General features: G+C 45.6%; 1 protein-coding gene across 1 annotated transcript in view; it reads right to left on the bottom strand.

Annotated features, from left to right (window-relative positions):
* SH3YL1 (SH3 and SYLF domain containing 1) overlaps positions 1 to 26,120 on the bottom strand; it is a 483,838-nt gene that overhangs the window by 359,834 nt on the left and 97,884 nt on the right. The window contains exon 3 of the mRNA XM_085610793.1: positions 14,920 to 15,033. Within this exon, the coding sequence (XP_085466919.1) occupies positions 14,920 to 15,033 (114 nt within the window). The remainder of the gene's footprint in view (positions 1 to 14,919; positions 15,034 to 26,120) is intronic.

The following is a 26,120-nucleotide window of genomic DNA, read 5'->3' as shown; positions in this document are numbered from 1 at the left end:
GGTCATCCAAGCTATTACATCATTAAAATGCCCTGTTGGCAACTACTACTAAATCTTTAGTACCAAAAGGAAGGCGGTGAGGACAAAAAAAAGTGTGCACTATAGTCATTGTTCAGTACTTTTCTTCAAAGTTCCCAAATAACACACTCAACTCTCCATAGCCCACCGCTCCTGGCCACAATCCTCAAAATGAAATCACAAAAATTGGAAAGGAACGTCTTATAGTAATGTCCATATCAACAATTTATTATTGTATTTCTTCAGCAAACTGTCAGCAGACCAAGTTCCAATAAAATATTCCAATTTTTATTCCAAAATTGTTGCAGATGAATCAATAGGTCACATATTCATGAAGTCTTTTCAGCCTACGCGTTTCGCTGAAAGAAAATATATATACACCAAACAATAAATTGAAAACAAATTTAACAAACATTCACCATGTAACCTGTACATGACAATTCAAGGGATCTTCTGAACCTGCACTCACTCCCACCTTATAAAGCCTGCCTGTCTCCATTCTAATATTAACAACAACCCAGGATGTACAGCAAGATTTAATATTCTATACAAGAATTGCGAATTATCTTAAAAAACATAGTTCATTACATCACTCATAAACCCTAAGAGACCCATTGCAACAACTAAAATAGTTTGTTGACCCTGTATTTTCCATCCTACAAACCTACTACTAGATCTTGTTATGGCAAAACAACATGTGCAAAAACAACAGTTGATGGACAGAATGCAGAACAATGTCATACATTCACCCCAGTACAGAGATCTGGGCCTAAATCCATCGTTTTTTTGCTCACCATGCCGTTCCAGTTTGAACCCAGCCATATGCAAATCAGTCTTGACCCAGTGCCTCATGGGAACAGTCCAGCCCGAACTGCCAAGCCAGGTCCTCCCTGGACTGGAAACAAGCATCCTAGGACCGGTTTTGGGGTTTCACCCCTCTTCAGCCAGGATAGCTTGATTCCAGTGGCATGGAGAGCACGGGACCCACGTCTGGGCATACCCTTCCCACTCAGGGTGACAAATGCAAAAACAACAGTTGATGGACAAGCATCCTAGGATGGTCATGTCTGAACTGGGGTGGCGTGGTGAGCAAAATAATGATGGATTAAACCCAGATCTGTGACTGGGGGTGAATGTTTTGCCAATGTGCAACATTCCATCCATCATCTTATGTGTTTTGCTGTTCGCCCTATGTGGGAAGGGTATGCCCAGACGTGGGTCCCGTGCTCACTACACCACTGGAGTCAAGCTATCTTGGCTGAAGAGGGGTGAAACCCCGAAACCGGTCCTAGGATGCTAGATTCCGGTCCAGGGAAGACATGGCTTGGCAGTTCGGGCTGGACTGTTCCCATGAGGCACAGGGTCAAGACTGATTTGCATATGGCCATGTCTGAACTGGGGTGGCGTGGTGAGCAAAATGACGATGGATTTAACCCAGATCTGTGACTGGGGGTGAATGTTTTGCCAATGTGCAACATTCCGTCCATCATCTTGTGTGTTTTGCAAAACATGTGCAACAGGAATTTATCATGGCCCCCGTTTAGCGTGAAAATAAGCTAGAAAGATTTAAAGTGAATTCATGTTTGGTGTAGAATATTATGCAGACACCATTTCATTTTAGGTGGAGGTGTTTTTCTAGCATTAACCTTTCTTGCCTAGTTTTATACACCCAAACCATACATTTTTCAGCCCAGCCTGCACTATTTACTAGCACCCAGTTTAAATATATATATATATATATATATATATATATATATATATATATATATATAAATGAACAAGGAAATGCACATTTTTGTTTTTAATAATGTTTTTTCAATGTTTTGTTGCGTTTACTAGAAAAATCAACAAATTATGGAACAGGCGCTTGATTAGTACAACGTTCAATTCAATTTAATAAAACGTTATTCGATACTGGTCAAAAGTGCCAAAGTAAAAAATATTCAATAAAAAGAAAGCCCAAATAAATATCTTAAAAACATATACAATGCAATGCATAATCCACGATACAGCCAAAACTGCATCATCGGATTACAAAATCGGTTTATACAGTAACTCATAACAGGAAGTGCACCTCATTCGCGATCACAGATCTCAGATCACAATAAAAAGCTAATTTAATATGAGTTAATATCCTAAACGTTATTATACACAGCATATTATCACTGCATAATACTAACATTGTCCCCCAAGCTCCTGAATACAAATAGCACCACTTTAATCTACAACACAAGTATCTTTTCCTAATCCCCATTAAAAAAACTTGCAAAATAGGGTAAAGTGCATTGTGTTTTGTGTTGAGGTTCCATCGCAGGGGCAAGGAACATGTGTACACAACCAATCGTTCCTTTTTGGAAATTATACAATTATATGAATCAGGTGCAATCAACAGGTCAATAAAAACCTCCCATAACCGTTTGTTACACATAGCTGATAAGGTTGTAAACCTAGACTGTTTCCTGTCTAAATAGCCAGAGGAACTACATTTCATACTTTCGCTCCTAAGCTTGGCATCCTCAGACATGCTTACACCCTTCTCTTTAAGGGTATCTCTACTGATCCCTTAGAGCTTCTAAGGGTTGTTGAACAAATGTCTGTCCAGACTCCTACACAAGGATTTCACAGTCCTCAACCATAAGATATTATGGCGTAGTCAAGTGAAAGACAGTCCCAGATAATAGCTCTATTAAAAATCGCCTCCTCTTTTGTACAAACCTTATGCCACACTAGCAAGTGGCGTAAACCAACCAAGTCCTCGATGTAGCTCAAGCCCCCCTCCTGATGTATATGCATCAAAAACAGAGAGGTCAATTGGGGAAGAGAAAGGGGTTTATTTAAAAACACATTTTTTATTGTCTGAGTAGGCAAGATTTTTGCATGACCCAATACAGAACCATGCTAACACATTTTGCTTTGCAGATCTTTGACAATTCCTTTATAGGCTTTTTTCCCACAATTTCTTGGCAAAACTATGAACCCGTGATAAAGATTTATTAAGCTAGAGCTTTTTGGGGTGGACCGGGTTACTCCAGTAGTCAATCATGTTGAATTGTGCGCCTAGACGCACAAAGGAGGGAACACTTAACACGTGACTATTCCCAAGCATGGAGCAATATTTACACTTCAGAGGACTCGTGTACATGATCTAAGATTAACCTTCAGATCCAAATTGGACAAAGTTATTAAAGCTGGTGAGCATCTGCAGGAGAGCCAATGGATTCCAGGACAAAAGTACTGCATTGTCCGCGAACAGGAAAGCTGGAACTGCACGATGGCCGATCTGCTGAAGATCTCTTCACTTCCTTGGAAGCTCTCCTTCTATCCCATTGATGTAGACTGTAAACAAAAATGCATCCAGGACACAGTCCTGCCTCACCCCCCTTGCAATCACATAAACCTTTGTGCACTCTCCATATCTTATTTCCCACATCTGACCCTCGACGTAATGCCTCTATATATATTCCTTAATATGTTAACTATAGGCAGGTCTACACCCATTTTTCAGTCATCACGGACCACAATGTACTGTGATTTGCACAATCACATGAGCAGTATAGATCAATAAATCCCATATTTAAACTTCCCCTTTTTGCCACCTTATATTTATCAGTTAAGAGGGAGAGAATTAGGCCATTTTCAACTGTGCCAATCCTTTTTTTTAAAACCATATTGTGTGTCTGAGAGCGTCACTCAAGTATAAAGCCTGGAAACAGGATTCTCCCAACAATCTTAAGCAGTGACTAATAAGAAAATGGACAGTAGCACATTGGCTTCCAAGATACCTTTTTTATAGATGGGCACAACAACAGTTTTGAAGCAAGTGCATAGTGACCCCATCTTACAGGAGGCAAGCAAAACTTTTGTGATTTGGGTGCCTACAAATCCGTAGTAGCTTTGAAAATATATGCCGGCATCCCGTCAAGGCCAGGGGCATTGTTACATTTACTAATAAAAATAGCACAGGTTACTTCTTCCGCTATGAATACGAGTGAATCACAATTACATGGTTCATTTGGACGGTTTCTGGGGTATCCTGCACTTCAACCAAACCAATATCGACCCTCCATAATGCATAGATAAGGATAAGATGATTGACCCAATCGAGCAAGGCAAGCACAGTGTCAATGGCTATGGTGTCACACCCCTTGAAATATTGCTGATTAATAATCCTATAAAAATCCATGTTGTCCCTTAATTCACTCGCCTATAGAAGAACCACCCAAGCCTTGACCTTAATCTCCTCTTTAAATGTACATAATGTTTGCTTATATTTGTGCCTGCATTCCCCAATGACTAACTTATCCCTGGCTTTTGTTTAAGGCCAGTTTCAGATTCCTATTGAAGAGTGCTTGTTAAACCATCAGGATTATTTGAGAACACCATAATTGGACCTACCCGTTAACACTTCCTTGATCTTGTTGGAGAGCTCTGTAAAAGCTTTGTTAAGGACATCTGCACTGGTGTCTTTACTTAGTTTTACCAGCAATCCCAATTTTCCCTTTAACTTGGTGAGAAAAATCATCAAAATAATCTTGGACCATTTCAGTGCTGGACCATTAGTCCTGCACACCTTGATGTCATGTAAGCATTTTATTGTAAGGAGACCCATTTTGTTATCAAGCCCTGCAATGTTTCAAAACAAGATGTTTACTGTACAGAGTGAACTAGTACAACAAACCAGCTTTTGCTCCCACTTGTGCCAAGACGCCCCCCTCCAACTATTGCAGCTATGCCCCTCTGGCGGCCTATATTTGCAATACATTGGCACTCCGTTTAGAACAATGTAATTTTTATTTTACAAACATACTAGTAAACAAATTCCCAATTACTGCAAGGTTCAGTCCAAACTAAGAGGTTGTATGCCAGGCTTTATTCCAAAATCCTCTTTTTAGGTTGAGCCTCAACATGACTTCCGCTGTCGGCAAGACCTGTTGTATCCCTTCTGTGGACTTTTGGCATACCCACCGATTGCCATTGGTTGTTATCTGTGGCATTCAGAAATGCTGGCTTGTTAGTGGTGCATTTGTTTAAATGTCCCTCCTTTGTGTGTAGAGTTCCCTTCCTGGAGATTTCACTGAGAGAATATTTTTGTTGGCCATCACACTGTAATGCCTGTGATGGCCTCTACTGCCTCCTCCAGTCTGGCTATTGCAGGTTAAGTGTGGTTTATAGCAACAGAAACAAAAGCGGTCTTTCAAAATCCTTGTTTTCTTAATGTTTGGCTTGTCATTGCATAGCTCCCACATAGAGTATTGCTTGCCCCTCTGCCCGTTGTTTATTGTATTGCTTCCGTGCCGTGTATTTCTTGCCCCCACCCATTGTTTATTGTATTGCTCCTGCGTTGTGTATTGCTTGCCACCCTCGCCCTTTTGGTTATCAGGGGCAGCTGCTCTGTCTTCACAAGAGTGGGAGAATACTGCTCTATGACCCCGCCCCCAGACTGGGAAAAGCCTTGTCAGTTGTTTCTAAACATTTTTACTCGATCTGTAGGTATTGGAGCGCACTACATGCGCACCAGAATCGTTAAAGAAGCATACATTCATTGTTGGTAGGCGCAGGGAGATTAAGTATTCATGATGCCTGAGTGGATGGAGTCAAGGCTGCTCTCATTACCTGTGCGACTCCGGTTGCAGTGGAGCAAATGACGCTGTGCGGTTATGGTTCTGGGCCTATGGCCGAGCAGGTTCTTGCCCTGACCGGGGTGTAGATGCTAGAGGTGCAGCCCTCCGAGCCGTTGCATTTCCTAGAGAAGCTTTACAGGTGCATTGCCCAGGGCAAGCCGAAGACTGAGCACTCAGCAGGAGTTGTAGTACCTGCGGCAGGCGCCTTACACCCGGAGGAGAGAGGGCTGAGGAGCAAGGGACCCGCAGGTGTAGCGACCCCAGAGCATGCATTAGTTGCAGGTTTATTGTTGTTCTATTTTAACAACCCTATTGGCCACACCCTTTTCAGCCCAGTGGGCTATTGGTCTTTTCATTTGAAATAGCTCTGTAGTGTCTCTCTGTCACAGCACTGTAAGGGAAGTTTGCACTGTTGCTGGAGCTGCAGTAGTCCTCTATGTGTAAAAAGCACATAGCGCTTCTATTGGTAGTGAACCTGTTGAGTGTGGGAAGCTTGCCCTGCTGCTGCTCTCTATCTACAGTGTGTGGGAAGTTTGCACTACTTCTGTCTGTGCTGACATTTTCTGAGTCACCTTGCATTGCAACTGTTATTACTGTGTGTAATGCAAGCATATCAGGTAGCTGTGCATACTGTATGGATCTGGTCCCGAATGTGTCAGTGAAGCCTGAGAAACATATCTCGGTCCAAATTGGGAACTTTGTAAATGCTTAATGTAGTGGGACTAGGAACGGTGAATTGTGCGGCTACATTTAGGCCTGCAGCCACTGACCTCAAAGTGCCTGGCCACACCTACGAACCTGCCGGACCTGCACGTAGGTCTTCATCAGGGCTCCTAATCAAGCATAGCACTGACTAGGCAAAGCCTCTCAGAGTTCATCGGATATCTCAAAGCCCTAGAGAATCAAAGGTAATCAAATTGGCCCATTGGTCAACACATTCTTCACGCAGGACACGTGCAAGAGTCTCTATTGGGATGAACAATTATTCATTCATTCATTTATTTTACAAATACACAGGTTCGGTTTAAAACTTAATAGGTCGTATTGAACTGTGTTGTATTTTGATACTGTTGTAGGCGTGCTACTGCATTTTAAAAACTAGGACTGTCGCATATTTAAAGACAAAAGGTGTTTAGCTGCAATGTGAGCCTGGCACATTCTGCCACATGCAATTGCCCAGATTTCTTCATTTTAGATGCATTGTAACACACACATCGACTTTACTTCAAAAGCACATAAATAAAAGACATTTACATTACAACGCCAATAGCTCCAACTCTAAAATATGCGAGACCTGCTGCATTGCAAATGCGGGTTTGTAAAAGCATCCTATACATTGGACCGGCCTGATGAGTGCACTGGCAGCGGACTCGGGGAAAAGAGCACCATCCAACCCAAAGCGGAAACATCAAGGGGGCTATGATGTCATAATCACTGCTGCCTTTTGTGAACTGGTTCATAAACCATGGAATGAACGGCAATGGAAAGCATGCATTCTGCAATGTGAAAACGTACACCCACATAAGAATCAAAGATTTCACACACTGACCCTCATCTAGTTCTCACCAAGTCGTAATATTTGTTAGTATTAAAGAGAAAAAAATCTGCTGATTTGAAAAAGTAGGTACACCAATCATTCTGGAACGAGTGCAACTGTCTTTACCAGAAATAACTGAAGGTAAACACTTCCTATAAGGGTTTCAGTGTCTCAAGTTGCATGGGAGGAATTCTGACCAATGCCACTTTACAAAAATGCTTATGCTCGGTGATAATTAAAGGTATTTATTCGCGTACATTGCTCTTAAGGACGTACCACAGCATCTCAATGGAGGGGAGGTTCAGGCTTTCTTGCGAATAACCTGAATTGCTTTAAAGCGTAAACCAACTTAAGTGCAGATCATTTGTCTTGATATAGGTAGATAAAAAATTAATAAATATGACCCAACCAATCTACGTCATCAGGTTTAAAATGTATACCAGTTACATTTCATGACACACATCTGCATAGCTTTATATTAAACCAAGTTGGGGATTACTCATACTCTTGGTCACTAAATGACCGGAGTGCTCTGGTTTCCCTTACAAAATTCTAACATACACACTGACCTCAACCATTTGAGAAGATGAGTTCAGGTGACTCGTCTTATGCTGTCCCAGGGTCATTAACACATCTGTTTACGAAGTTAAAAACAGTGCAATGTTCATAATACCACAAGCAACACCTATATTTGCAGCTATTGCTGTCAAGTCGCTACGACCAATGAGATGGAGGCAAGGACTGGCCTTTAAAGCTAAGAATACACAATATACAACTTTTTGGCCAGACATCATCCTTCGTCATATGACTTATGACTATCCTGTTTCCTAGTGCGTGGTAAATGCACATAGATCTCTTGGAATGGTCTTGCTTCTTCAAAATGATAAAAAGGGCCAATCACTGTAGAGAAAAACTGTTCCCTTTACTCAGTTCTGCAGCTTACACTCTTTAACATCAGTTAATTCAGTGCTTATTGAGGTCTACTTGAGTTTTTAAACCAACTGCGACATCATTTAGCGTGTGGCCGTTAAGCAGTGTACATTTCATATCGTAGTAGAGAATAAAACTAATCTATGAAAAACTTTTTGAACAGTAAGGCATAATTTAACCTTTCACTGTTGTGTAGTACAAATGTAATTGGAGAACGATTAGGGAATTTTTCAAGTGATAATACACAAACTTAAAACTCGTGGTTGCGCATGGCACTTGAAACACCATATTTTGTTTAGTGTAATTTGCTCCATAACTGAAATATAATTTCACCTTTTGGATTCCAGAATGTTATTGTACTAGTTAGATTTGGGGGTCTCTAGTTGACAGAGGTAGGTACCTTTAACCAAATAGGGACCCTTGCGTCTAGTCAGGGTAAGGGGCTACACTCCTAAAATTACCCCTGCTCACCCCCTTGGTAGCCTGGCACGAGCAGGCAGGCTTATCTCAGAGGCAGTGTGTAAAGTATTTGTGAGAACATACAGTAATATAGTGACAACACTACAGATGGACACCACACAGGTATTATAAAAATAAGTATTTTTATATAGACTAAACACAAGACCCAAATGACAAAAATCCACAATACTGTAATAAAAATATGACTGTCAAGGTAGAATATAGCTAGGTTCAAAGTAGATGATAAATGCAACACTTTACTCTCAATGTACCTTTGGATGTGTAACGCAAAACAAATGGGTCGCAGGGAAGGTGATGCGTCGGTTCCTTACACTCACGGTAGTGGATGCGTTGGTTCCTTACTGCTGCGCAGATGTGTTGATGTTCGCTTCCTTACTGTGTGGGAAGGTGATGCGTCTGTTTCTTACTGCTCTCCGGTACAATGCAACAAGATGGCGCCTTGGTGCGATACTCTTCTCCAGTACAATGCGACAACGTTGAGGCGGTGCGTGCACACCCGACGGCGACTCGATCTTTGGATCCACGACAGGCCCTGCGACGTGCTTCGCCGGTGATGCGACAGCAACCTCTGCGGCGGTGGCACGCTTCTCCGGGGATGCGCTGCATTTCGGCGATGCAATGGCGACAGTGGCAGCGCGCTTCCTTGGCGATGCAATGGCAACTGCTGCGGCAAGCTTCGTCGTTGAGTCGCGCTTCCAGTTCCCAGCGACACGCAGTCTCTCAGAAGGCCCAGCACAACAGCAGGCACTTCAATTCAGAGCAAGGGAATTCAGGGGGGAGCTGGTTGGTGAAATCTTGTATCCCCGAGACTTCAGGAAGGAGGCAAGCTCATGTTTAAGCCATTGGAGATCTTCTGCAAGTTGATGAAAAGCACACTCAGTCCTCTTCTCCTTTCTTTGGCAATGAAGCAACCACTGCAGGCCAACCCCCAAACACAAAGCACAGGGGTAGTCTCCTCCTTCAGCTTTCTGGTTCTTCTCCTCAGCAAAGGTCCGTGTTGATTCCCAGAAGTGATCTAAAGTCTTGGGGTCTGGGTCCCCATATTTATATTAGTAAATCCTTTGTCCTCTGAAGGCAGAGGGGCCTGTACCTATTCCAAACCAGTTCTGTGCAGTCCTGGAGCACTTTGTTTACAGGACTCCTTCTTTCTTTTGACAGTGTGGGCCAGGGTCAAACGCACCACAGGGGGTGGAGCCAGCATTGTGGAAGGCAGGCACAGCCCTATTCAGACCCAGGTGCGGACACACAATACACAAGCTAGCACAGTCAGGCTGGATGGTTAGGTAAGAAAATACCTACTTTCTAAAAGTGGTATTTTCAAACACAATGTTAAAACCAACTTCACTAAAAGATGTATTTTATCATTCTGAGTTCAGGCATACTAAACTCTAATTTCTACCTAGTGTCCTGAGTCAGTTAGGATTATAAGATGGTATAATCAAATTGCCCATCCTGGCCTATGGGGACAGGTAGCCTTGCAATAGTGAAAAACGGAACCGACTGTAATTCACTATTAGGACATACCACACACATCAGGGCATGTCCTACCTTTTACATACAATGCACCCTGCCCTTGGGCCTATCTTAGGGGTGACTAACATGTAGAAAAGGGAAGGTTTAGGGCCTGGCAAGTGGGTGCACTTGCCAAGTCAACATGGTAGTACCACACTGCACACAGGCTCTGCAATTGCATGCCTGAGACACACTTTAGAAGCTGCTCCGGCGGGTGGCCCAATCAGTGATGCAAGCCCCCCGGCAGCATTTGATTTACATGCCCTGGGCACACGCAGTAACCTGTACTAGTGTCCGACAGGTAAACCAAATAAGCCAATCATGGAGTCACTAATCCATACATCAATTTACAATAGGGAGAACATATGCACTTTAGCACTGATCAAGTGCCCAGAGTCATAAAACCAACAACAACAAGTCAGAAAAAAATACAGGAGGACGGCAAAAAGTTCAGGGATGACCCTGCAAAAAGGGCCAAGTCCAACAGTACTCACTTGAGTATACAAGTTGTACAGAGAGTAAAATCCACGGTTTTGTATCCATAATATGCATATGCTAGAGTAGAGCAATTTCCAGTTGAATGTCTTTTCTCAAACAGCCCCTCTCGCTATTGCCACAATTGCAACTTCTGCCCCCAAACCCCAAACGTCCTTAAATTGGTTCATTTCATCAATATTTTCCTTAATGTATTTGGCATAGCGTCTGCCTGTACGTTGGTCTCTTAAGACCATGGACTTCATGCACAATTACATTTTGTAACAAGAACTCATTTTTAAAAAGTGTTTCCCGTTTCAGATTTAAATCACTTGGATGGTGGTCTTCTGATAATAGCAGGCCACCAACGCTGTGTTAGAAGCCAACAGCAGGGATTTAAAAATACTGACTTGCCTAAATAACATTCATTAGGTAGGTGGTTTTGTGACTCCCGGCAACTTGCCATTTTAAGACATAACCTAATAATACATAGCAAAACTCAAGAAGCTGACATACAATTTTCACCCACTATTTGCAATCTGCCTAATGAAACATCAGTTCTCATATGCCTGGTACAAACGAATTCTTCAGTCCCCTGTATCGTTTCGGACTCCCTAGTCACTATAAAATGTTATCAGATTGCTGTAGGCTTTCTCTGTATATGTACATTAATTTTTCCAGAAAACAAATGATCCCAACTTCCAAGAATCCATAATGGATGTTTGCTGAAATGCATCACCGGTCATTAAAAATGAAAATTGTTTCCTGGAGTGCTAGCGTTACTTCTTTCAGAGTTAGATACTCATGCAAGAGGAGTGCAGCCCCCATCGCTAAGCGCGTGTGTCACTAGGTGGATGTGACCACAGCTGCAGGACACAAAAAACGGAGAATCCTGCTATTGTCGTCATTTAGTTTTTTCCATTAGTCAGCCTTTTTCCCCCCATGTGTCATTCTCAGAACAAGATAAATTAAATTCCTGCAAAGTAACTGTAGGAAACCAGATTATTTGGGGTGGAGAATCTACCCACCTCAAGCAACAATAACAACCCTTGGTAGGGTGAACCCTCAAAGTCACTAAATTAACCTTAGTTTAACCCCCCTGGTAGCTATGCACAGAGCAGACTGGCTCAACTTAGGGCATTGTGTAAAGTATTTATGCAGTATCAAAAAGGTATTAAATTCATAATGCAAAAACAATCCAAATCCCAAACCGAATTGGAAAAATAGAGTAAACTTTAATAAACAAAAGGACACAGATGACAGAAATCCAATAGGGGAACTAGAGATATGGATTTTTAAAGTTAAGTAGAATAGAGCCAGGAAGCAGAAATTGACAATGATAATAAATGGTTGAGGTCTACTGGGATCTAGCGGCAATTTGACGCAGACCGCGCAAGAGCGTGGATGGGATTTAACCAACTAGCTTCATCCTGGTCAAAGATTTTAACCTTCTGACTTAGTCCTACAAGTCCCAATCCACACCAGAGGCCGCATTGCACATTTTTATTGTTTGTGCACAGCGCACCTTTAAAAAGGTGCGCTCGGCATAAACAATGAAAGTGCGCCCTATTACGATAAATGCGCTGCCCCCAAGGAAGCTGCGAACTCGCGCTGCCCTGGGGGCAACACATTCAGGTGAAAAGACGGAGCGGCTGCTTGCATCCGCTCCGTGTTTTCACAGTGCACCCGCCCACACTTTTACAGGGGATTAGAGATCTCCTTGTAGGCGGGTACAGTCAGTGACTGCACCCGCCTGCAAGGGGATATCTCCTTTGCCTCCTTCAGAGGGCTGCTCTCAGGAGGTGCACTGACAGTGCGCTGCCTGTTGGCTTCTTTGCCTCTGCACCCACGTCTGTAATACAGCGCAGCAGCAGATGGAAAGGGATTCCCTCATTTACACAGGGCACGCCCCCATGCAAATGAGGGAACACCCCCTGTAGCGCTGGCACTTTCGGTATAACTTATTGGGGGACACAAGCATCTGCGCCCCCTTTGGTAATATCAAAGTGCCCCGGAGGTGCGCAAAGCAGTGGCAGACGCCCACTGTGCCCCGGGGCACTTACTGTAATACGGCCTCAGGAGTACACATCTAAAGCTGCCCTCCCCACCCTCCAAGGACCTTAGAAGAGGCACTTAGAGACTCAGAGGGTGTCAGGCAGAGGTCAACAGAAGAGTTCAGATCAAATTGTCACTGATCAGCTGGGTGCTTCCACAAAAAGCCTCTTGCGGAATGTTGTGTTCCTGTAGCTTGATCAGGAGGTCTGCCTTATGAAGCTTGGAGTGCAGTTATGTACAAGAGGAAGTAGGTCCAATTTTTCCTCTCAGGTCAATGACTGCAGGTCAAGTCCTCTTCTGATCTCCCGGAGCTCCTCAAAGTGTTCTGACATGGGTCCCTAGAGGTGCCACATTTAGGCCTGGCACTAGCTAGTGACTCCTGGGTACGCCCTAACCAAGTGAGTAAACGTTCCGGGGCCAATCTTGCCCACATTCCGTATTTCAAGATGGCGAGACCATTCAGCAACACTAAACCTGGTCCATGGGCAGGGAAGCATATGGAGTGTACTACGCTAATTCTAGTATTCCTCCCACATCTAACTTTTAAATACAGTTTGAGGCATTCACTGTACCCACAATAAACCTAGAGTCAGAAGTCTCATAGGACAAAAGCAGAGCCCTTCCCCAACCAGCCAGTGGATCCACAAGAACTGTTTTGGTAATGTGTTCTCTCCATTTTCAAGTGTGCCCTAAGGTTTATATGTAAACCCAGAAGACCTGTCAAGCAGGATTTAACACTTGAGCAGGATTTGATACTTAAGTGTCAAAAAGGATGCCCTGCATATTCCACAGAGTTCAGAGGCGTAATCTCCACCTGTTCAGATCAACCTATTGTTTGCTCCTGGGAGGCAATTCACACTTATTTCAAGGCTAATCACATGCTGAAAGTTGGCAGAGGGTTATGCTGATTAGCCTTCTGACAATTCAGGCAAGTAAAGAGAAGGTTTTTAAAAATTACTTTTCCATATTTGTTAAAGTCCAACTGCATCAATGAATTGGATTTTTAATGACTTAAAAATAGTGGTTCCTTTTTTTCTTAGTTGGTCCCTTTTCCAAGGTACAGTATCAGTATTTAATATTCCTTCTCAGTGTTTCTCTGTGGGCCATTCAGCCTTCCTGCAGTGAAAATAGCTTTGAGGGCAGGTGATAGAAAGGACACGCTAACTTTAAATTAGCCACCCTGCCTTGTGGGCTACAAGTCCTACATAGGGGTTGTTGAACTATTAATATTTAAAAGAAGGTTTTTATCCGTCAAAAGGTTTCATTTTGACAGGTGGAATTACAGTTCTTACACTGCTATAGTCAGGCTACAATGGTATGCCTGTAGTCCTGCTTGGAGTGCCACTGCAGTGGGTGGCACAATAGGTGCTCCAGTCCACTACTGGCTTTTAACTTTTAGCCCTGAATACACTTTGTACCAAATACTAGAGACTTCTAGTCACACTAAATATACTAATAAGGAATATTCCACTGAAGCCATGTTATAAGTGCGTGCCCAGGCACTTTACTAAACTCAGCCTGGGTAAAGTGTACAGAATTCTACAGCCAACAAAGATAGAAGGTCCACCAAAAAGAGAAAAATCAGCGGGGGGACCACAAAGAAAAAGCAGATGTCCTACTTTAACTGTAATGTGTAACTTGGGCTCCTACATAAAATGTACATCCTGTTTCTGCCCCAGGTTTCTAAAGACCTTAGACTGATCTCATGTATCTTGCAGAAACCTCAAATCATGTGTTCGAATGCCCCCTATTCAATTTTCTCGTGGGATATGCACTCAAACATATCAACAATTATATTTTATTTGCTTGCTGAGGAGGCTATATATAGATGGCCAGATGGGAAGCAGAGTGAAAAGCATTTCTCTAGAAGAATGCTCCAGTTATGGAGAGCTAAATATTTTGCACGCGACTCTCCACAGACAGAAAGAGATGGGGTCTGAGATATGATCTTGCTGTAAGTAACTTCATTGGGGGCGAGCTGCACAAGACCCAGGAGGTATGTTATATGTCGAGGAGTGCGCAGGTAGTTTCATACACCTTACAAGCCTCAACAGCACACAGTTCTGTTTGGAGAGGAATGATGTAAGTAGCGGTTAAAGTTGAGGGTTCTGCTTACTGACCAAGACTCAGCCACTTAGTCCTTTACTGAGAATCTGTGGGAAGAACCCTCCTGTTATGAATTTCACGTTTTGTAAAATTACACTGTGTTTCTCGTTGAAGTATTTTACCAACAGTCTAGGAAAATGCAGGGCATTTATATTCACTTGAACGGAGGCGAAACGGTTAACTTACTTCCATCTGGAAGACGCGCTAGGACGATTCCACTCCCTCCTCGTGCAGTCACCAAAAACCCAGCTTTAATCACAGATAAAATTGCAAGGCCCTTTGCTTTTGCGATCACATGTGCTGCAAAAATAAGGCAAACACAGATCATATTAAGACATTATACTTCTAAATGACTGTACATACACCATCCATATTGATGTAAATAGCAAAGCATTAAGAATTGTTCAAACAATTGGATTAGAGTTGTACTTTTTAGCAATAAAAGCCCTAAGCAAAACAGGCAACTTTGAAAGAATAGCTATAACATATTCCAATGTGTGTAGATTATACAAGGGCATGGGTGTAATTAGTGCCTGGGGCAAATTCACAAGGGTATTCACTATTACGGCGTGGCTAATTCACGTACGCCTTTGTGAATTGACCCCTATACCCGTGTTATTTGTCCACCTAAACTAAGCAGAAAAGTAAAAACTGAAAAAACATCTTGTCAGTTATCACTCGGAATTAAAACTTTGCTTTTTTTTTTTTTAAATTAATGAAAAGGAAAACACACCAACAGAGAAATGCACAGACCGGGGTGGTGCCAAATTGAAAGCTTTCAACGGAGACCCGGTTCTAGTGGGTGGTCCAGGCCCACCCAAACATGAGCCTGGTCAACCCAAACATGAGCCTTGGCCCTCGCAGTGATGGCTTGAAGACCAATAGAAAATGAACAATGTAATTTAAAACGTTCCACTGAACGCTGTTCTACCCGTTCTGGGAGTTGCGTGATTGGGCGTGGGCTCTCACAGGCACCCCAAATCATGCATCTCCTTTTAAAAAGGTGGGCTGTGGCCCGCGCTTACTCGTGCAGGTTCAATAGGAGCACGGCAAAGGAGACTAATCTTTTCTTTGGCACCAGGTAACCTTTGCCTATAGTCCTGCTGCATGGATATTTATGTTTCTATTCAGCACAGGAGAAAAGAAGGTTGTTTATCCCGATTCACCTTTCCTGAACCCTGCAGCTGGACATCAGATAAGGCTGTAATGCATTTCAGGAACCAAGCAGGTAAGAGAATGTGTGTCTATTTGTTCTTATTTTTAAAATCAGCAAAAGCTCAGCAGGACACATATGCTTAATTTAAACAGCTTTCATTATTATCAAGGCCAACTCTACTACGGATGCAAGACAACAATAAAAATGTCCGGATAACTTTGGTGATTTATGATCCTGCTGGAGAGCAATCATTTTTCCGTTAGTTTATACATGCAGATAAACTGTATTTTATGTGGATAGCTCAGTGGGTTACTGCCTTTGTCACAGAGATCCTTGTGTGACTTGCAGTTCAGAAGGTATAACCTAACATAGGGCAGTGACCTATGAACTGCCATCAAAGAGCTGTACTCAAACCTGAATGGTATGGTTAGAACTTCACTTTGTGTTGTGATCTAGTTAGAACTTCCCCAGTCTTTCATTATTCAATGTTGCTAAAAAAGAATTTGTTTGGGCAGAGAATACATTTTTATGAGTAAAGCCAACCACTGGAGTACTCTTTAAATCCTGAGTTTGTGCTTCTCCAGAAAAAACCCTCTTATAATATACTGCCCACCAGTATGGATGACATGTGATTCCTACACTTTGGAATCCTCATTGGCTTATGAGACATTCCCTGTAGACTGATTTATATACTTTTATGATTCATTGTCTCTGTATAATGTGTGCGTTATGTAAAGTACTGTGACACCGTACACTGGTAAGAGAGGCGCTATATAACAAATGAAATGCATATGAGAGGGGCTACGGCGAGACGAGGGGCACTGGTGGAGGGTGGTAGTAAGGGAGTCTGAGGTGGAGGTCATGAGGGGAGGGGTCTATGGAGAGATGAAGGGCACTGGTGGAGCGAGGAAGTGAGGGCATCCAAGGAGTAGGTCAATAGGGAGAGAGGCTATGGAGATATGAGGGGCAGTGTTGGAGGGTGGTAGCAAAGATATCTACGGAGAAAGAGGCCATTGGTGGGGCGCTAAAAAAGACTTTCGCACCAGCGCTAAAGCTGGCCCTGTCATGGCCTTTATTTAATTAGCAGTCGGGTCATTAGGGCAACTGTGGAACAAACTTTAAAGTGTGTGCTAGGGCGCTAGGTGGCGCACGACCAAAATGGCCGCACGCCTGTGAGGCTCTTGCCTTACTGAGCAGGGAAATATACGTAATCCCCATCCTGAGTCGGAGAAGCTAACATCAGAAGGCACCACTAGCTGTCGGAAGAGTTGCTGAGTCCAGCGGTACCGGGCTTGCCTAATATTTGGAGAGAATCCCGGCAGCGCCACCGCCGTTACTGTGGGCGGCCCCCCGCGCTTCAGGTCGGAGCCGGGAGGTGGACGTTCGTGATCAACAAGCCCGGGGCCACGGCGGAGGAGGAGGAGTAGCCCTGGTGTTCAGGAGCTCCGGGGGCTTGGCGTCACCGCGTCACCTGCAGATGCACGGGGGCCTGGAGGTAGGCACGGCAGCCGCGTTGGTGCTGCCTTCCGGTGCTAGAAGGAGCAGACGACGCTGCGCACTGGGGCGCTGAAGCCTCGGCCGTGTATCGCTGATGGCGGCCGGCTTGTGGTGCGCTTGGAGCCATAGATGCGACTAGAAACGCCACTGGATGGAGGAATCGGGGGAACTATCTGCTAAAACGCGCTAGGTTGCGGTGTGTGCTCGCCCTACATGGTGCGTGGACAGTGCCGGCATTAGGAAGTTTGAGAGCACAGGCAGAGGCGGCCATTTTACCTACCTGGCACCCTGCGGCCAGAGACGGGGACTCTGATCCCGGAGTTCTGCCTGAACTTCCTGGGAGTGGAGCGGGACCCTTAAAGGTTTACCGGAGGTGTGCAGGGTTGGAGATTACTGCACAGCAAGGAGATATTGCCAGCCGGGATGATACTGGTGTAGTCTGGCGGCCATTTTGCGGAGGCTCAGTGACCTGATACTCAGCCTGGCAGGAGGTGAGTGATTACTCACGGCGGACAGTGTTGGCGGGCACAAACATGCCGTGCCTCTCCCGGGGTCCCTGTGGAGCGTTGCTTCCTACTGAGCAGTAAACTGTTGGCAGGAAATTAGAACATAGTACTATACTCCTTGCGCAAAGCTGAATCCTGTGGTGTAATGCTGGAGGTATCGGGGGTGTCAGAGTGATAGACCGATTGGATTTACCGCCATTTGATGTCATAACTATTGCTGTTGAACACCCATGTGAAAGGGATAGTGGCCCTACGCTGCGGGGATAGCTACAAGCCCGGATTTGGAGTAATTGCTGTGGTTGATAATCTCTTTTGACACCCTGATTGCACTGCTGCCCGGATTGGAGACACGCAGGATGGGGCGCACGGATAACAAACAGACCACGCTGCCATTTGAAACGCGCAAACCGTCCTGGTCGGCCTCGCAGGAACATGCGGATTCGCCTCGGAAACACCTGAAGAGGACTGGAAGGCCCTTCTACTGAGCATGAAGCACAGTCTCACGTCCATTGGCACCAAGATCATGTGCATGTTTATCGTGTCGGAGGCCGTGGTTAATAAGCTCGATCAACATGAGGAGCGGATAAAAGAAGCGGAGACCAGGGTTTCGGACCTTGAGGATGGTGCTGCTTCCAGCCGGGGGCAACTATCGCAAAATGGACAAGCTACTAAAGATAATTGCGGAAAAAAATGAGGATTTGGAAGCCCGCTCCCGAAGAAATAATGTCCGTATTCTTGGCCTGGCGGAATCCACAAACGTAGGTCGCATGGAAGATTTCATAGAACGGCTGGTTGTGGAACTATTCGGCAGGGAATCTTTTTCAGCGCATCTTACAGTGGAGAGGGCGCACAGAGCGCCGGAGGCTCGCCCCCCTCCGGGGTCGCCGCCGCAGCCGGTGATAGCCCGCTTCTTGAATTATCGCGACAGGGATGCAGTTCTGCGGCTAGCTTGCGAAAAGAAGCAAGTTCACTATGAGAATACCATGCTGGCGTTCTACCCCAATTTCACTCAATCAGTTCAAGATGCCAGGCGTAAGTTTTCTGCAGTCAAGGAGAAGCTTCAAGCACAGGACATCTCTTACGCAATGCTGTATCCGGCACAGCTGCGGATAACACAAAGGCACGCAGCACTTCTTCCAGAACCCGCAGCAGGTTGCAGATTTCCTTAAGTGGCACCGGCGGGTGGCGCCCAGTAGCCCGGAGTCGCAACGACGCTCTAGATCACACTCCCCACTATCGGACCCTGACTAGGGCCTCCTCGGGACAGTGGTTCCTTTTGTGACTCTCCTGGACAATATGCTGTGACTGATGAGCCTGTAGTTGGTGATGTATTTCCCCTTTTTTTTGTGATCTCCAGCATGATGTCCTGCTCGGCACCTCCCTTCCGTCCCGCGACAGCTGCTCACTTAACAGTGGAGTGGTGTGTGGGTGAAAGTAAGGAGGGAGGGGACGGGTCGTGAGCCTCATGCGTTCCCTATGTGGGCATCCCCCGAATATTTGAAGATGAGGGACAGTCAATGTGGGACATTGACAAGTGTTTGGGTGGGGAGGGATTCTGTACACGGCAAGTTGGGGCTGCCGGTGTGGGAGTTGTAAGGGGGGGTATTTGGTTGCAAGTTGCTTGATTACACTTTTTAAAGTAATTCTTGAAGATTGCAACATGGAATGTGCGAGGCTTGAATAACCCCAGAAAGAAAAGACAGGTGCTTGAATACTTAGATCGACATCATATCGATATAGCTATCTTACAGGAGACCCATCTAGGCCCTGGCGGCACGCCTTTATTTGCCTCGCGATGGGCTGCGCACCGCTGCTTTGCATGCTACTCCAGTTATTCCCGCGGAGTGGCTATCCTTTTTAAACGGGGGGTGCCATTTGTACCTAGTGGAAAAGATACGGATATTGGCGGCAGATTTTGTCTCATTTGGGGGACACTCTACTCTCATGGGGTGACGTTTGCTAATTATTATGGCCCCAATATTGATGACCCCCACACTCTTTCTAGGTTATGGAATAGAATTCAAGAGATAGGCACCGCATATGTCATTTGGGGCGGGGACTTTAATACGACGTTACAACCACGGATAGATAGGTCCCGAGCCACTCCAACACACTCCACGCTTACGCACAGAAAATTGAGCGACATAGTAGGTGATAGTCGATTATTGGACTCTTGGCGGCACATACACCCTGGGCGGCGGGAGGGTACACACTTTGGCAGTACACTCATCCTGGGCTAGATTGGATTACATGTTCTTATCGGTTGGGATGGCGCACTGGCTGCGGGATGCGACCCACCTAGCCCGGACGTATTCAGATCATTCCCCAGTGGTGGTGACACTACAGGTTCCTTTGCAACACTCCCCATTTAATAGCTTGCGCCTCAACCCTTCACACTTGCAGGACGCGGTGTTTAAAGCAGAGCTAGAACAAGATATACAGGACTTTTTTGAGCGCAATATCTCATCGGTCTCCAGTATGACCGTTGTATGGGAAGCGTTCAAAGTGACGGTTCGGGGTTGGTGTTTGTCCAAAGGAGGTGGCATTCTTAAGGAGTTGCGCAGAGACCTCTCCAGACTGGAGAATGAGTTGAAGGCGTTGGAACAGGAAGCTAGTGGAAGTACGGATGGGTGTGAGATTTGGGCTACCATTCGTAATAAATTGACGGAATTTGGTGTGCTGGCGGACAGGGAACTTAAATTTAGAGGGAAACCGCACGTGGCCAGACGATACGGTGAGGGGGATAGGCTGGGGAAGGCTCTGGCGGCAGCGATCCGGCCCCCAAGGTTCTCTAACTACATAACGGAGATACAGGATGGGCAAGGTCAGATGCATAGAAATCTCCCGGACCAATTGACCACATTTCGTGAGTTTTACAGAGCGCTGTACTGTTCTCAGCTGGGGGCTCCTCTTCATTTGCATGAATATCTGGAGGACACGGCTCTGGCCTGGTTGGGGGAAAATCAGCAAAAATTCTTGAACCAGGATTTAGAATTAGACGAAATTACAGGGGCTATTATGCAGATGAAGTCTGGCAAGGCGCCTGGGTCATATGGGCTGCCTATAGAATTTTAACAAAACCTATGCTAATATACTTGCTCCCATTCTGAAGGAAGTATTCTACACGGCATTGGAGGAAGGCAGTCTGCCCGGAACTATGTGTGAGGCCTTAATAACCTAGTTATTGAAACCGGGGAAGTCACCTCTCTCTTGCGATTCCTACCGCCCCTTATCGCTACTAAATTGTGACACTAAAATACTTGCTAAAGTGTTGTCGACTAGGCTGGGCCTGCTGATGCAGCGGTTGGTTCTCCCCGACCAGGCGGGATTTGTCCCAAGCCGGGCCACATCGCATAACCTTCGAACGTTGGCTGCAGTGCTACAGGACATTGATCCTAATAGCTCGGCAGTTGCGTTTTTTCTTGACGCTACTAAGGCGTTCGACTCCCTGGAGTGGGACTACTTGCTGAGTGTATTGGAGTGTATGGGAATGCCGTACACCTTCTTAAACTGGATTAAGCTGCTCTATAGTCGACCAGTGGCGTCAGTACTTCTAAATGGAGCTAAATCCCCACCCTTTGATATTTCCAGGGGCATGCGTCCGGGGTGCCCATTATCTCCTATTTTGTTTGCCCTTGCCATTGAACCCTTAGCAGCGACACTCCGGCAGCACCATAATGATAAAGCAATGATATACCCTTCTAGACAACTGCTTATTTAATTATATGCGGATGACATGACGCTATATGTGAAACAGCCCCAGGTCAATCTAAATCCTATACTGTGTGAGATAACCAAATTTGGCTTCATATCGGGCGTGCAAATAAATTGGTCAAAGTCGGCGGTCTTCCCCTTAACTGGAAATACTATACCATATGCAATGGACTATCCCCTAGTGTGGGAATCGGAAGACTTGAAGTATTTGGGTATACTTATTTCCAGAGATAAAGATGCATTAATGAGACTAAATTATGGACAGCCATATATAAGATCACCGACAACGTTACCAAATGGCTGAGACTCCCCTTGTCTATGGCAGGACGGATATCGCTGATTAAGATGGTGTGGCTACCGAAACTTTTATACATGTTTATTAATATCCCATACCACCCAGGGAGATTCTTCTTTAATACACTGAAATCATAACTCACAAGGCTTATATGGGGCGGGAAGCAAGCGCGCCTTAACTCCACCCGCCGCCTTTCATGCCTCATTTGGCAGTCGAAGATGGTTATATGGCCCCGACGCCACCGTCCGGTTGCCTTTTCACTGCAGTGAGGGAACAGGAACGTGATCCATCCACAGTGGATTGTACTATACGGGCCTGGCAGCGGATAGCCCGCAAATTGTGGTCCCCTGTGATGTATTCGCCCAAACTGGCATTGGCACGAAATCCAGTGTTACGGGTGACGGAGGAGGGTATTTGTCGGAAGATGCTGGACGGCCTGCGGTATTTCACCTGGGGGGGATTTGTATCTAGCGGGGCAGTTTCGTACAAGGGAACAGTTTTTTGGTGAACATGTACCGACCGCACTGGACAAGTGTCTTTACGTCAGACTCCGGCAACGTCTTAAGGCGGTGACCCCTGACTTCCCTGCGGAGCCGGACATATTTGCTCCTCTGCAAGCTTTCTTGCAGACAGCACCCCCCCGCCATGCACTATCACTATTATATAAACACACGCAGGATGCGATACCGACCACTCCCAGCCGTGCCAGAGGAGAGTGGGATGCAGACTTGGCTACTCCATTGACGGATGAACAGTGGGAATTTAGCTGTAGGCAGACGATGGCTATTACTGGTAACAGTAGGTTGCGCCTTATTCATTTTAAGTTTTTGCACCGGTTATATTACACTCCGGCTAAGCTGTATAGATTCGGGCTTAGCGACAATGATAGGTGTGTTCGCTGTGGGAGGGAAGGGGCGGGCTTTGAGCATTTGGCATGGAGCTGCCCTGCGGTGGCAGAGTTTTGGACATTGACGTTCAAAGGTCTCTCGAGTATGATAGGGGTTCAGATGCAGCTATGCCTCCTGCTTGCACTTTTGGGTCTGATCCAACCTGTTCACACTAAATATAAAAACTTTTTAGCAATGGGGCTATTACTAGCTAGGAGACAGGTGGCAAGCAGATGGGGCAGAGGTCGAGCCCCCAAGTTTAAAGAGTGGATTAATTCAATGGTTACCTGGCAGGAACAACTACATGGCTATGCAGACCTTCTCCCTATAAGATCGCGTCCGAGGGCCATTTGGGGCCCGTTAACCACGTATTTGTTAACACAAGCAGAGAGGAACAAGGAAGGGGACGCTGGGACGGTATTGGGGGCGGGGGGACGAGCTGGGGACTGAGGCCTGTACCTAGGTAGTGCAGGTAGAATACCCGGGAGGGAGTCCAACATAATGCCCAGGCTTGTTCACCAGACTGGACAGCGGAATAGTTCTAGTATCTGGATTCTGGAAAAGGAGGGTATCCTGGAGTGCGGAGAGTGGAGTGCTCACATGCCAGGGTGGATGGGGTATTCGCTGTTGCTCTGCTAGTAGCAGATTGGGGATAAATGGTGGACTGCTTTAAATGATAATAACATGTACTGTAACAGGCTGGACTTTATAATGCGATTCCTGTGGCTGCATCGAAATTATTTAGGGGAAGGAGGGGGGGGGGGGGGTGGAGTGTAACTCATCAGTGTTGGGGTACGATGAGGGGGGGGGGGAAGGAATGTGTATTGCTACAGTATAAGTTATGATGTGATGAACGCACTGATGTACCATGCACTAAATCAATAAAGGTTTTTAAAAAAAAATAAAAATAAAGGGTGTGCTAAATATATTTACTGCTAAACTAATGTTTGAATGTGATTTTACTAATGTTCGTTACCAGGAATAAAGAAAGTGGAGCCAGATGGTGGCTGATTATAGGGCTGGGGTCCAAGGTCTGCTGTGAGAGAAGGTGCACTGTGGAGGGGTGGTAGAAAAGTGGATAATGAAGCGTTAGGGAGTGCGCCGCAGTCTGAGGTAAGGTGGAGGTAGTAAAGAAAAGGGATCCTCCTGGAAGGCTCGCACAGAGGGCACCCAAATAGTGTCACTAGTATGATACTCCCACCTCAGAAACCTCCTCTTCCCATCAAAGGGACATTACCTGGGAAAACAAAACTTTTTTGAGAGTGATACAATTTAGAAAGATTTTGAAAAGAGTGCATTTTACTGGGCCTTGTAAGACTACGAAGAGATAAAGGTGGGCCCTGAAGCAGGCCTGGCTAAACACATAGAATGATGGATTTAACCCAGATCTCTTGACTGAGGTGAATGTTTTGCATTCCGTCCATCAATTGTGTCTTTTGCTTTCTGGCCGCAAGTGCACCAGGTATGCCCAGCTGTGGGTCCTGGGCTCACTGTGCTACTGGAATCAAGCTTTTCTGGCTGATCAGGGATGAAACCCGAAACCGGTCCAGGGAGGACCTGGCTTGGCAGTTTGGGCTGGATTTTCATATGGTCAGGTCTAAACTGGGGTGGTATGGTGAGCAAAAGAATGATGGATTTAACCAGTGGCCCACCCAAATGAAAGTTCCTGCAGTCAAATTTTAGAAATAAACAGGGGAGGAGGAGGAGGAGGAGGAGGAGGAGGAGGAGGAGGAGGAGGAGGAGGAGGAGGAGGAGGAGGAGGAGGAGGAATGGTTTCTAAGTCCAACAAGCATTTGCAATGCAATAAGTCTCGCATTCACGCTAGTTTGAGCTAATGGCATTGTAAATGACTGCGCCTTTTATTTACGTTTTGGGTTGTAAAACATATATAAAAAAGGCATTGTCATATAGAAAAGCCAGGTCTTGAGTTGTCTCCTGAAGGTCAGCAGGTCTTCGGTTTGTCGTAGGTAGAGGGGGAGGGTGTTACAGGTCTTGGCGGCGCGGTGTGAGAAGGACCTGCCTCCGGAAGTGGTTCTACGGATGCGCGGGACCGTGGTCAGCGGAGCGAAGTTTCCTGTTGGGTACGTAGAAGGAAAATCAACTGTTGAGATAGGCTGGGCCACTTTTGTGGAGTGCCTTGTGTGCGTGGATCAGAGGCTTGAAGGAGATTCTTCTGTCGACGGGGAGCCAGTGCAGGTTCCTCAGGTGGGGGGTGATGTAGTCGCGGCACGAGACGTTGAGGATCAGGCGTGCAGAGGCGTTCTGGATTCTTTGTAGTCTTTTGATGAGCTTGGATGAGGCTCCAGCGTAGAGGGTGTTTTCGTAGTCGAGTCTGCTGCTGACTAGGGCCTGGGTGACTGGTTTCCTCGTGTTTGTCGGTGTTATACCTGGCACATTGGCGTGGGTCTCCCTTCCATTTTTCGCTGTGCCTCATGTATATTTTTGCTGGTGTTAGTTGCTCAGGGCACTGTGTCACTGCTGTCCAGTGCCCCAGTGCAAGTGCTCCCTATTGTAAATTAATGTACATTTTGGGATTCCATGATTGGTTGGTTTGGTTTACTTGTCAGACCCTAGTAAAGTGCACTGAGTGTGCCCAGGGCTTGTAAATCCAAATGCTGCTGGTGGGTCTGCAGCACTGGTTGTGCCACCCACAGATGCAGCCTTGTAAAATGTATCTAAGGTCTGCCATTGCAGAGCCTGTGTGCAGTCTGGGACTGTCATGCTGACTGGGCAAGTGCACCCACTTGCCAGTCCCTAAACCTTCCCTTTTCTTCATATCAGACACCCCTATGGTAGGCCCAAGGGCAGGGTGCATTGTAAGGATAAGGTAGAACATGCCCTGGTGTGTGTGGCATGTTCCAATAGTGAATTACAGCCATTTTCGTTTTCCACTATTGGGCAGTTTGGTTATTACATCTTAGGATAGGATAGGATATATGCTTATAAAGCGCCCGTATGCCATGGCGTCTTGGCGCTAAGGGGGGTAAGAACCTAGTAAAGCCAATAGCCTGTTACATGCAGCTATGTCCTAGAGAACAGCAAGGTTTTCAAAGCTCTCCTAAACGCCAATCTGTTAGATTGTAGTCGCATGGCTGCAGGCAATGAATTCCATAATAGAGCCGCCCGATGTGAAAACGCTCTACCACCCCATCTTGCCTTCCTGATCCTATCCAAACAAAGAAGATTTTGAGTACCGGATCGTAATGGTCGAGCCGGAATGTAGTGTCTAAACAGTAACCGCATAGCCCTGGCACCGCCTCCATAAAAAGCCTTATGGACCAAACATAAGGCCTTAAATTCAACACGATCCTGCATTGGAAGCCAGTGCAAGG

Source organism: Triturus cristatus, chromosome 6, assembly GCF_964204655.1.
Source record: "Triturus cristatus chromosome 6, aTriCri1.1, whole genome shotgun sequence".
Taxonomy (NCBI): Eukaryota; Metazoa; Chordata; class Amphibia; order Caudata; family Salamandridae; genus Triturus; species Triturus cristatus.
This window is presented reverse-complemented; position numbering and strand designations above follow the sequence as displayed.